The sequence below is a fragment of the Salvelinus namaycush genome, chromosome 1 (genome assembly GCF_016432855.1).
Source record: "Salvelinus namaycush isolate Seneca chromosome 1, SaNama_1.0, whole genome shotgun sequence".
Classification (NCBI taxonomy): Eukaryota; Metazoa; Chordata; class Actinopteri; order Salmoniformes; family Salmonidae; genus Salvelinus; species Salvelinus namaycush.
The window spans coordinates 52,898,846-52,911,971 of NC_052307.1; the positions used below are offsets into that span (position 1 = coordinate 52,898,846).

At 41.7% G+C, this 13,126-nt stretch overlaps 1 protein-coding gene across 2 annotated transcripts in view; it reads left to right on the top strand.

Moving 5' to 3' along the window:
- The window catches only part of LOC120045455 (tetraspanin-4-like), a 100,811-nt gene extending 88,437 nt beyond the window's left edge, over positions 1-12,374 (top strand). For both annotated transcript variants that reach the window (XM_038990342.1, XM_038990351.1), the window contains 4 exons: positions 3,398-3,499; positions 6,128-6,259; positions 9,819-9,902; positions 11,787-12,374. In XM_038990342.1, coding sequence (XP_038846270.1) covers positions 3,398-3,499; positions 6,128-6,259; positions 9,819-9,902; positions 11,787-11,855 — 387 coding nt within the window. In that variant the 3' untranslated portion in view covers positions 11,856-12,374. The remainder of the gene's footprint in view (positions 1-3,397; positions 3,500-6,127; positions 6,260-9,818; positions 9,903-11,786) is intronic.
- Positions 12,375-13,126: the final 752 nt, after the last annotated feature.

The following is a 13,126-nucleotide window of genomic DNA, read 5'->3' on the forward strand; positions in this document are numbered from 1 at the left end:
TGGTTCGATTCCAGGCTGTATCACAACCGGCCGTGATTGAGAGTCCCATAGGGTGGTACACAATTGGACCAGCGTCGTGCGGGTTAGGGTTTGGCCGGGGTAGGCCGTCATTGTAAATAAGAATTTTTTCTTAACTGTCTTGCCTAGTTAATAAAGATAAAATACATTTTGGGACGATGCATTCACCTTCTCTTCATATTTCCTGATTCCTCGTCCAATAAACATTTAACACAGTAAGATTTCTAAAATACAGGAAGTATTCAGACCCACTGATTTTTCCAAATTATGTTACATTACAGCCTTATTCTGAAATGGATGAAATTGTTTCCCCCCCCATCAATCTACCCACAATATGCCATAATGACGAAGCGAAAACAGGTTTTTAGAAATACCTTATTTACGTAAGTATTCAGACCCTTTGCTATGGGACTCGAAATTGAGCTCAAGTGCATCCTGTTTCCATTGATCATCCTTGAGATGTTTCTAAAACTTGGAGTCCACCTGTGGCAAATTCAATTGATTGGACATGATTTGGAAAGGCACACACCTGTCTATATAAGGTCCCAAAGTTGACAGTGCATGTCAGAGCAAAAACCAAGCCACGAGGTCGAAGGAATTGTCTGTAGAGCTCCGAGACAGAATTGTGTCGAGGCACAGATCTGGGGATGGGTACCAAAAAGTGTCTGCAGCATTGAAGGCCCCAAAGAACACAGTGGACTCCATCATTCTTAAATAGAAGATGTTTGGAACCACCAAGACTCTTTCTAGACCTGGCCGCCCGGCCAAACTGAGCAATCGGGGGTGAAGGGCCTTGGTCAGGGGGGTGACAACGAACCCGATGGTCACTCTGACAGAGCTCCGGAAGGACAACTATCTCTACAGCACTTCACTAATCAAGCATTTATGGTAGAGTGGCCAGACGGAAGCCACTCCTCAGTAAAAGGCAGATGACAGACCGCTTGGAGTTTGCCAAAAGGAACCATGAGAAACAAGATTATCTGGTCTGATGAAACCAAGATTGAACTCTTTGGCCTGAATGCCAATCGTCACGTCTGGTGGAAACCTGGCACCATCCCTTCGGTGAAGCATGGTGGTGGCAGCATCATGCTGTGGGGATGTTTTTCAGCGGCAGGGACTGGGAGACTAGTCAGGATCGAGGGAAAGCTGAACGGAGCAAAGTACAGAGAGACCCTTGATGAAAATCCAGAGCGCTTAGGACCTCAGACTGGGGCGAAGGTTCACCTTCCAACAGTACAACAACCCTAAGCACACAGCCAAGACAACGCAGGAGTGGCTTCGGGACAAGTCTCTGAATGTCCTTGAGTGGCCCAGCCAGAGCTAAGACTTGAACACGATCAAACATATCCGGAGAGACCTGAAAATAGCTGTGCAGCGAAGCTCCCCATCCAACCTGACAGAGTTTGAGAGGATCTGCAGAGAAGAATGTGAGAAACGCCCCAAATACAGGTGTACAAAGCTTGTGATATTTACGTGTTTTATTTTTTATTTCTAACAAGCTGTTTTTGCTTTGTCATTATGGGCTGTTGTGTGTAGATTGATTAGGGGGGAAAACGATTTAATCCATTTTAGAATAAGGCTTTAACGTAACAAAATGTTGAAAAAGTCAAGGAGTCTGAATACTTTGCATATGCAAAGTACACTGTCTGAAATAAAACGTTGTTCTCTCCTCTCCCTTCACTGCACTGACAGGAAAAGATATGAAAGGGGGAAAAAATATGCTGGAAGCTCGTCATTAGCCTGGCTTTCAGCTGGTAGATTCTTTAAGATCAGTACAGATGAAGGAGCAGAGGCGAGGACAGGACATATTTTTAGACAATGAGAAAGAGCAAGGGATGGATTCAGACCTGAGACACCAGGTGAGCAGACTCTAGTTTAGCCTTAATCCATAAATGAACTACCAGGAAGAAAATAAACATGAAAAAACAGCAAACCTTTAGTCCTAGAGAAAGATTTTAATAGCTCTACTGCTGTATAATGAGCTGCTTTGGGAAGAGAGAGTGTTTGGTGAGTATTCACACTGTTTCTAAATTGCCCATTCGATTACAACATGATTCGGGCAAATCCATAACAGTGTGTATAAAACAACAGTAGCTTCTGTAAGCAGCGTCAAGTTGATTAGAATCACTCAAAGCAATGACTTTAAAGACTGTGAGGCCGCAGCGATTGCTATTTGCTGAAAAATGATACAAAATCCTTCTTTGAATCTCTAATCTAATATGGCAGGTTTAGCTGTCTTGTGGTGACCCGGCATAATAGGAGTCAGTGTGTTCCAAGGCGATACACGGGATATGCTTTTTTAATTATTATTATTATAATAATTTTTAAAAGTATATTATTATTTATTTTTTATTGAATATTTAAAACATACAATATACTTGCTGTGAGGACGCTCAACAACTACATCACATTAGTCATCTAACAGACTCCCATCCAGAGCGACACACAGAAGCAACCAGGGTCAACACCCTGCTCAAGGGCACGTCGACAGATCTCCCACAAGGTCAAAAACCCAAGCTCCTAATCGCCAGGCCACTAGGCCTCCAAGATCCCCCCCCACATTTCCCCCCCAAAATTATCAGAGTGGATTGGTCTTTATCCAGACAGATTTGATCATGCATTTTTTAAGTTACAGCAGTGTCAACAAAGTTATGATTGGAAGTATGAGCCAGTATCTGCTGGAAAGATACAAGGAGACTTATTTCCGAAGGGCCATATTCTGACTTGAGATAGCACTAAACTCGAATTTGTCTCCCATTGACGTCAATGAATGACACGAAAGTCAGAGTTAAGCGTGCATCTCAAGTCAGAATAAGGCCCGTTATAAGGCCCGTTAAATTTTGCTCCTGTTATTTTCAGAAGGGAATACAAGACAAGAACAAAGCTAAAATCATGAAGTTGTATTTTAGTAACACTTCCCCTGAAGGTCTTACTCATGCTCTTTTATCCTTTGTGTTACCTTTGTGTTCTACATTGTACCCGTATATTATTTTGCTCAGAAAATGTCAGGTATAGAGTCTATTATTCATGCTACATTGTGGCTGTGTTGAAACGGCTGTAAACAGATGTGATTTTAGCAAAGTGGGAGAGCCCTTTTGACAGCGGGTTGAACAGACCACTGATGGTGTCAGCCTGTAGCCCTCTACACAAACATGCCAAAAGACTACATTACCCTACTGGCACAGTTTGAGAGAGCAAAGGCTCTGGATCAATGGCAATCAATTGGATTGATGTATTGTTTGTTGACTGTCTGAATGTGTAAATAAGTTGTGTGTTTCGGAGACAGAGAGACAGAGAGTGTGTGTGTGTGTGTGTGTTTTTTGCATGAGTAAGGAGGTCCATGTCTTCACCTTGATGTCGTTGTGTGTCTTGTATCCAGATTGATCACTATGCCCAGAGGGATTTGAAGAGGGGACTCCAGCTCTTTGGCACCGAGGGCAACGTAGGCTTGACCAACGCCTGGATGATCGTACAAACTGATGTAAGTCCTTACGCAAGGCACTTAACCCTAATTGCTCATGTAAGTCGCTCTGGATAAGAGCGTATGCTAAGTGACTAAAATGTAAATGTAAAATGTAAGTCAACTTGTCCTGCTTAGACTGCCCCGTGGTGGTCAGCAGTAGAACAGTACAGTTGTCTTAAATTGGCCTGGTCCTAGATCTGTTTATGCCAATGCATGACAATGACCATAGGAGTTAGCAAGACAGCACAATCAGATCTGGGACCAGGATAGTGTTAAAAGAGGCCAAGCTTTTAGAAATACAGTACTGCAGGATAATTACAAGATCATATGTACCACTTCATAGGGACAAGGGATTACGCAATCTAGCCTGATTCCAACCAATAAGAATAGCCTTGGATTCTTTAAATAGGCTGCCAAACAGTAAGAGAAATGCAAATTGGACCGCACGGCTCCCAAAAGAACAACACTGTTTGTTTCCACACTCACTTTGATGTGCTTGGCTTTGTATTATTCATGACTAAAATCCACAGCTCAAATCATGGGCAAAGGGAAAGTAGGAAACACAAGGTGAGGAAAGATAGTAGAGAAAAGATTGAATAAAAGGAGCTGATAAAAATGCAGCAGGCACTGCTGGTGAAAGCTGCCGAGAGATATCTTGTATCTGGTATCAAAAGATACCAGATACAAGATATAAAACTTTGGCCTATTTGGTCACAGAATGACCCTTTTTACATGATAAAGTCCAGTTTTATTGTTTGTAGTGTGCATTAGTGAATAGTGTGCATTAGTGAAGTTGTGTGACTGACTGCACATCGTGAGTGAGTGAGACCATGTGTTCAAGATTAAATTCTAGATTGAGTCACATGTCAAAACTGCAGCAAGTGTTCTCATTCCATAAGACCAAGTTTACCCTCTCCACCTCCCCATTGACGACATTACCACACTGCAAAATGCACCCAGGCAGTTAATCTAGTTTAAATTCAGTAATGACCATTTTGGAGTGATCAGGGAGAACTATCTAAGTAAAAGATGTGACAGAGATATGTTTAACATACAGTACCAGTCAAAAGTTTGGACACCTACTTATTCAAGGGTTTTTCTTTATTTTTACTATTTTCTACATTGTAGAATAATAGTGAAGACATCAAAACTATGAAATGTAATGCACTATTGCACTATTTAGATGCACTATTGTAAAGTGGCTGTTCCACTGGATATCATAAGGTGAATGCACCAATTTGTAAGTCGCTCTGGATAAGAGCGTCTGCTAAATGACTTAAATGTTAAATGACACTTATGGAATCATGTATTAACCCAAGAAGTTTTTAAACAAATAAAAATATATTTTATATTTCAGATTCTTCAAAGTAGCCACACTTTGCCTTGATGACAGCTTTTCACATTCTTGAAATTTTCTCAACCAGCTTCATGAGGTAGTCACCTGGAATGCATTTCAATTAACAGGTGTGCCATGTTAAAAGTACATTTGTGGAATTTCTTTCCTTCTTAATGCGTTTGAGCCAATCAGTTGTGTTGTGACAAGGTAGGGGTGGTATACAGAAGACAGCCCTATTTGGTAATAGACCAAGTCCATATTATGGCAAGAACAGCTCAAATAAGACAAGAGAAATGACAGTCCATCATTACTTTAAGACATGAAGGTCAGTCAATACGGACAATTTCAAGAACTTTGAAAGTTTCTTCAAGTGCAGTCGCAAAAACCATCAAGCGCTATGATGAAACCGGCTCTCATGAGGACCGCCACAGGAAAGGAAGACCCAGAGTTCATTAGAGTTATCAGCCTCAGAAATTGCAGCCCACATAAATGTTTCACAGAGTTCAAGTAACAGACACATCTCAACACCAACTGTTCAGAGGAGACTGCGTGGATCAAGCCTTCATGGTCGAATTGCTGCAAAGAAACCACTACAAAAGGACACCAATAAGAAGAAGAGACTGGTAACACTGTCTGTGATTTATTTAGAATTCAAGGCACACATAACCAGCATGGCTACCACAGCATTTGGCAGCGATACGCCATCCCATCTGGTTTGCGCTTAGTGGGACTATCATTTGTTTTTCAACAGGACAAACCTCCAGGCTGTGAAAGGGCTATTTGACCAAGAAGGAGAGTGATGGAGTGCTGCATCAGATGACCTGGCCTCCACAATCACCCGACCTCAACCCAATTGAAATGGTTTGGGATGAGTTGGACCGCAGAGAGGTAAAGCAGCCAACATGTGCTCAGCATATGTGGGAACTCCTTCAAGACTGTTGGAAAAGCATTTCAGGTGAAGCTGGTTGAGAGAATGCCAAGAGTGTGCAAAGCTGTCATCAAGGTAAAGGGTGGCTACTTTGAAGAATATAAATAGATTTGTTGAAAAAATGTTGGTTACTACATGATTCCATATGTGTTATTTCATAGTTGTGATGTCTTCACTATTATTCTACAATGTAGAAAATAGTATAAATAAAGAAAAACCCTTGAATGAGTAGGTGTGTCCAAACTTTTCACTGGTACCGTACGTATGGAAGTGCCAGAGAACGATCTCTGTTCATGAATCATGCAGAATGGTTTTAGTGTGTAGCATTTTTGGTTTTCCTCTCTGTTCGGTCATTAACGTTCAGTGTCCTTGTCTGGTGTAGTTCCGCTGCTGTGGCGTGACCAACCATACAGACTGGTTTGAGGTGTACAATGCCAGCCGCGTGCCCGATTCCTGCTGCCTGGAGTACAGCGACAACTGTGGCCTCGTGAACCCAGGGACCTGGTGGACCGCGGTAAGATGCACAGAATCACACATACACGAACACAAACAAACACACATGCACCCACACATACACTCTCCCTCTCTCCGACACACATACGCGCACGCTAGTTGTTCCCAAATGTTATCTGGTTGTTTTTGTTGCCCAAATGTAATTGTTTGGTCCAAAAACCTTCTTTGTGACCAACCAGGTAAACAAAGCATTACAGTATACTGTGATAAATCTCAGACAATCCACCCACAGTCCACTGAGCTTTTCCTAAAACCCAACCCACGCTTTGGGAAACACTGCTCTGCTGTGGATAACTACCTGTTCTCATATGCCTAATATCTGGGGTATAAGGCATATTCAAATATAAGGGGTATTTAACCCTAGCCCATAGAAACCCAGTGAATAACACATTCTTAAATGGCAAAACAGATCAAAAAATGTATCATAAGGAATAAGGTTTTTAAGTGTCTATCCTATATCTAGGAACTATAAGAAAGCTCAGGAATATATACACTGCTCAAAAAAATAAAGGGAACACTTAAACAACACAATGTAACTCCAAGTTAATCACACTTCTGTGAAATCAAACTGTCCACTTAGGAAGTAACACTGATTGACAATAAATTTCACATGCTGTTGTGCAAATGGAATAGACAAAAGGTGGAAATTATAGGCAATTAGCAAGACACCCCCAATAAAGGAGTGGTTCTGCAGGTGGTGACCACAGACCACTTCTCAGTTCCTATGCTTCCTGGCTGATGTTTTGGTCACTTTTGAATGCTGGCGGTGCTTTCACTCTAGTGGTAGCATGAGACGGAGTCTACAACCCACACAAGTGGCTCAGGTAGTGCAGCTCATCCAGGATGGCACATCAATGCGAGCTGTGGCAAGAAGGTTTGCTGTGTCTGTCAGCGTAGTGTCCAGAGCATGGAGGCGCTACCAGGAGACAGGCCAGTACATCAGGAGACGTGGAGGAGGCCGTAGGAGGGCAACAACCCAGCAGCAGGACCGCTACCTCCGCCTTTGTGCAAGGAGGAGCACTGCCAGAGCCCTGCAAAATTACCTCCAGCAGGCCACAGGCCACAAACTTACGTACAATTCTGGCAAATTAGGTGGCCCAAACTGTTGCATATACACTGACTCTGTGTCACTTCTCTTGCGTTCATTGCACGCAATTTCACCTGGTTAATATTGCCTGCTAACCTGGATTTCTTTTAGCTAAATATGCAGGTTTAAAAATCTATACTTCTGTGTATTGATTTTAAGAAAGGCATTGATGTTTATGGTTAGGTACACATTGGAGCAACGATATGCACCGCATCGATTATATGCAACGCAGGACACGCTAGATAAACTAGTAATATCATCAACCATGTGTAGTTAACAAGTGATTATGATTGATTGTTTTTTATAAAATAAGTTTAATGCTAGCTAGCAACTTACCTTGGCTTCTTACTGCATTCGCATAACAGGCAGGCTCCTCGTGGAGTGCAATGTAAGGCAGGTGGTTAGAGCGTTGGACTAGTTAACCGTGAGGTTGCAAGATTGAATCCCCGAGCTGACAAGGTAAAAATCTGTCGTTCTGCCCCTGAACAAGGCAGTTAACCCACTGTTCCTAGGCCGTCATTGAAAATAAGAATGTGTTCTTAACTGACTTGCCTGGTTAAATAAAGGTGTAATAATGAAAAGTATGAAAACTTGAAATCAGCCCTAATTAAATCGGCCATTCCGATTAATCAGTCGACCTCTACTACTGACTGTTACTTTTGACCCCCCTTTGTTCAGGGACACATTATTCCATTTCTGTTAGTCACATGTCTGTGGAACTTGTTCAGTTTATGTCTCAGTTGTTGAATCTTGTTATGTTCATACAAATATTTACACGTTAAGTTGACATAATGCCCATCCAACCCGGAAGCCAGCCGCACCAATGTGTCGGAGGAAACACTGTACACCTGGCGACCGTGTCAGCGTGCACTGCGCCTGGCCCGCCACAGGAGTCGCTAGTGCGCGATGAGACAAGGATATCCCTGCCAGCCAAACCCTCCCTAACCCGGACGACTCTAGGCCAATTGTGCACCGCCCCATTGGCCTCCCGGTCGCGGCCGGCTGCGACAGAGCCTGGGCTCGAACCCAGAATCTCTAGTGGCACAACTACTAGACCACTGCGCCACTCGTGAGGCCTTTCAGTTTGCTGAAAATAAACGCAGTTGACAGTGAGAGGATGTTTCTTTTCTTGCTGAGTTTATATTTTTACACATTTTACCCCTTTTTTGGGGCACAAACCCGGTACCGGGATACCTTTAGACGAGTCCTGTGACACTTGTGGGGGGTCGTAGAACAAAACGGAGAACTCTAACGTGTTCATGAGAGTCTCTGCTTTTGATACTGGGGTCATAGTTTGTAGCCCAAACAATTTCCAAAAATTGGTCTTCTCAAGAAAACCTCTGTAGTGTTAGACATTTTAGTCTCCTGGTCTGACAAACAGCTCTGTATCCCTGTCACTTTTCACCACAGATGCGGAAGGCCAACATGGGCGTATGTGGTGGATTGAGCCCATACAACAACAAAAAACATATCTCTAGCTTAGACAGATTTTGATGGGGATTTCTTTATTATGTTAATCAACTCTATGGGGTTTTTAAATCTGTGCCTTGAGGTCTGCAGCAGCATTGCTGATTTTCTTTCTTTTGCCCCGGGTAGTTAATTAATATATAATTACTTGATTAATACCCTTGTTTGGTGAAATAATCCACTCAATTGGTGTCACAGGACTAAATTCCTGATTGTAGGGGAAGACTGAAAACCAGCAGTGCTAAAGACTGTGAGGCATAAATTCTTTCTGCCGTATACCATGCCAGGCTCATGTACTCTGTGCCAGTCCCATCGCTGTCTGCCGTTGTCTATGCCACTTTCTTTCAATATTACAACAACCACTTTAGCTGCTTTGAGGATATGTGAACTATTCACAATTCTATACGTGAAGACTTGTATTTGTCTAGTGGCACATCATCCTTTTCATTGACACTGTGTTTCACATAATGTCTCTTGAATGTTCAAAAGGGAGAGTTGGAGAAACTAGGTGACGTCGCCTAAGTGTATATCCTGTTTGTGTTGGCCATGAAAAATTCAGCTCGTTCGCTTGTCTAAATGTTGTCCCAGCACAGAGCAATGGTACCATCTGCAAGTACCATCTCCCATGCCTCCGCCCCTAGTGATAGATAGGGATGGTAGCTATCCCAGGGAACATTTATTCAACAGAGAAGGGGGGGGGGGGGGGGGGTTGAAGGCATCCATATGGGACCCACTTAGCTAACATGACAAGGAGTTGATTTGCAGAGTAAAAGGCATGTATGGGAGGATGTGTCACTTTGTGTTGGTCGGTGTAGAGAAGGGCCTGTGGGCCCGATACTCTTGTAAGTCTACCAAGACTAGCACCAGAAGGAAAATGAAATGTACCCCAACCCTGCTGTAGGCTACACTTAGGCACTTAGCCCATGCTATAAATGTAGGTTAATGTGACGTTTTTTTGTATAATGTGCTGTAAAACTTTTGTTTCCATTCCTGTGTGTCTCCACAGCCATGTTACGAGCGAGTGAAGGACTGGATACAACAGAATCTGGTGGCCCTGTGGATATTTGCCTTGTGTACGGCACTCACACAGGTACAGACACCGGTGACACAATTGTACTCTTCAGTGCACGTTGAAAGTGCTTTGAATGCCTACGTTTCAGTGGGTAGCATTTTATAGTGATGTCTATTGACAGGGAACCATAACATCTTAGCTTGGCACCAGAAGATCGGTATCTGCTTTTCCAACTTTGCTATACAGACTCCATTCTAAATAGCTGTGCATATGCACGTTTACTGTAGCTTGCATTGGGGTCAGACTGAATGGCAGGACAACAAAAGTCAGAGGAGTTGGTTAAAGCACATATTGAACAGATCTGGAACCAGGCTAATATCACTAATAATTGATAAGAAATTAGATGATTTGAAAGTAGGCCTCTATTAACAATTACAGTGAATTCAAATTCATGAGGTTGTTCCTTTTATTCGCAATGGAGACACTGGTCTTGTCCAAATACCCATACTAGCTTACTACACACTTAAACTGCATACTATTTAGCACATAGCGCAGTAAAAAGTATACAGTATGCCACGACTGCAACCTGTGTGGTTGTGATAATTGCGTTGTTTGCTCTATAACCTGTTAATTCATGTGCCTTGCAACCGTGATATATAGGGCTAAACAATACAAATAAATTCAACCACACCTTTGTTTTATCACAAAATATAGCAACCTCTGTCCAGTGAAGTCCACAAAGCATATTGCATGTACAGTTACATGACCTACAGCATGGTAAAACAAGTTAATGTTTCCGACATTTTTGGACCACTAAACAACTGTCGCAAAGAAAACAGGATTTGCCTGCACTATTCCAGCACCACTTCAACATTTTAACATAAACATCACCTGTGCTTAGTCTAATAGTGACAACTAAAAGATACCAAAAACAATTTAGTCCCATCAACGTAAGCTAAATATGATGTGGCTGTCCATGGTTCTGATTTCTGTGTGTGTGTAGAAAAACCTGTTGACTCACCCTACTTGTAGAGAAACGCTAATGCCATCCTCCTCTCTTTCATGTTGATGAAACGGTCTATCACTCTGTCATACAGTACACGCTTTTCTTTTTTGTTGTCCTCGGCTACCTGGCTAAAATGCTTGCTAGCCTAACTCCTGTTCATGGGCAACGATAGCTAGTTAACATTAGACTTCTACATCTAGCTACATATTGAACTTCCATCCTTTCAGGCCAGGGGAACAACAATGTATGAATTAATGGTTGGATCAGAATCGCAGTTATAATCATTGGCCAGTACGGATAATTAAGTAAAACCACAAGTCCAAATCACTATCTCCATCCATGGCCAATTTAGATGTTGCTTACAATGCAATACTCATGAGAATTTTAAGGAGGACAAAAACTATTTAGCCTACATTTGAACACCACCGCAGAAGCTTCGCTATTCGGCATCTTCCCAATTAAGTAGCCTAGTTTTGTCGTTTGGCTACTTGAAAGAACTGGGGCCAATCACTCGCAGCCCACCTCTTCCCAACTTTGTGGGAAAGTGTGCATCGAATTCTACTGGATGAAGAGCCGAAATGAGTATAACATCCTGGCATTTAAACCATACTAGATTGAGAAGAAAAAAAACTACTAAAAAACGTTATATTTTCTCATACTGAGAATGCGTCTTGCACGATTGCGTTGTCTCGCGTTATTGGTTAATTTCGGTAGCAAGTCCCCATATCTGATTATCAACTGTTGTCAAAGCCGACATTACTATGAAATACGGGCTATTAAAATATACTTGATTTTCTAAATATCCCATACTTTTAAACCTTTTTTATATATTTCTTTGCATACTCAAACGGCCTACTATTTAGGACACAAGTATGGGTATTCAGACACGACCACTTTATTGATGATGTAGTTGTGTCACATTGGGTTTTGGTTGTGTATGTGTTCCCTTTGTTTAGATTCTGGGTTTGGTCTTCTCTATGACGATGTTCTGCCAAGCAGTCAAAGTGGAGACCTTCTACGCCTAGCAGTGTCCCCTCTTTGCACCAAAGGACTCTGTGAATGAGTGAGGCACACACCTCTCTCTCTACTCTGTGACGGACCTTTCTCAACAACGACTCGCCGACCAATCCTCATTTAACAACCTGTACTGTAAAACAAGCACAATGTCATATCGGGAGCCAATGGATGGTTTTTGCTTAATTAAATGTTATTCACTCATTTTGTGGTCAACATATATATGTAATATATAGGAGTAATCATTTTTTAAAGATCTGTTTTAAATTATTTTGAATCATTCTATAATCTAAGTGTTTTGAAACGAGAGGAGAGCTAAGGAATGCAGGTCAAGAGTGCATTTAGTAAGACAGGCCATGTGAGTACTAAAGTGCATGGCTCTTATAATGGTGTTACTAAATGTTTGGCAAATCCAGATCAACTTTTCCTTGAGTTTTTTTTAATTCCACCATCAAGAAATACTGTAAATTATAATGCATTGTAACAGTGAATTCATAATAATACTTATTTAATAAACAAGTTAATCTGGAGGGATTTATTATGTATAAATTATAATAATATAAATCAGTATAGCAACTTCAATACTAAGAATGTCTGGATGTTCACAAAACCCCTGAAAATAGAAGATGGTCCCTAGGCCCATCTAGAGATGCACAGATCAACAAAACCAACATCAGTCATCCTAGGCTACTAAATGTCTCTTGAGATCTGACTGTCACAAAATCTGTCAAGATCCTCGACAACTTCTCCCTGCTGTGGCCTAGGGGCATTTCTTTCCCACAGTTCTCATCTATGTTATTACATTCACATTGAGCCAACTTCTGTGTGACCACCATGAATAACCATTCCCTGTGTCCCAGCTAGGTAGAACACACAGTCTTCCATACCAAACGCATGAGAAAATCAGAAAACAACCTTTGATTAGAAATGTTTTTGTGAGTTCACAATCTCTCTTGGTAGCTTGACATGTAGTTTGATTGTCAGTGTCAGTGGAGTCTTGGTAGCAGCTGTGCATTTCTGTTTACACAATTAACACTGGGAAAATATATATATTTGCAAAAAAAATGATATGGGGGATTATAAATGATACAGAAAATTACATTGATGGAAGCTATAATCTATCTGCAATATTAAAGCTGATCTACCCCCTAAAAAAAAAAATGGGAAAACCCGCCTACATCTTCAGATGCTACAGTTAAACACTAGCCAGTGGTAGGTAACAGGTGTATTTCCTGTACACCACAATATCTTTGTCTGGACAGGCGTGCACGTACACACACAC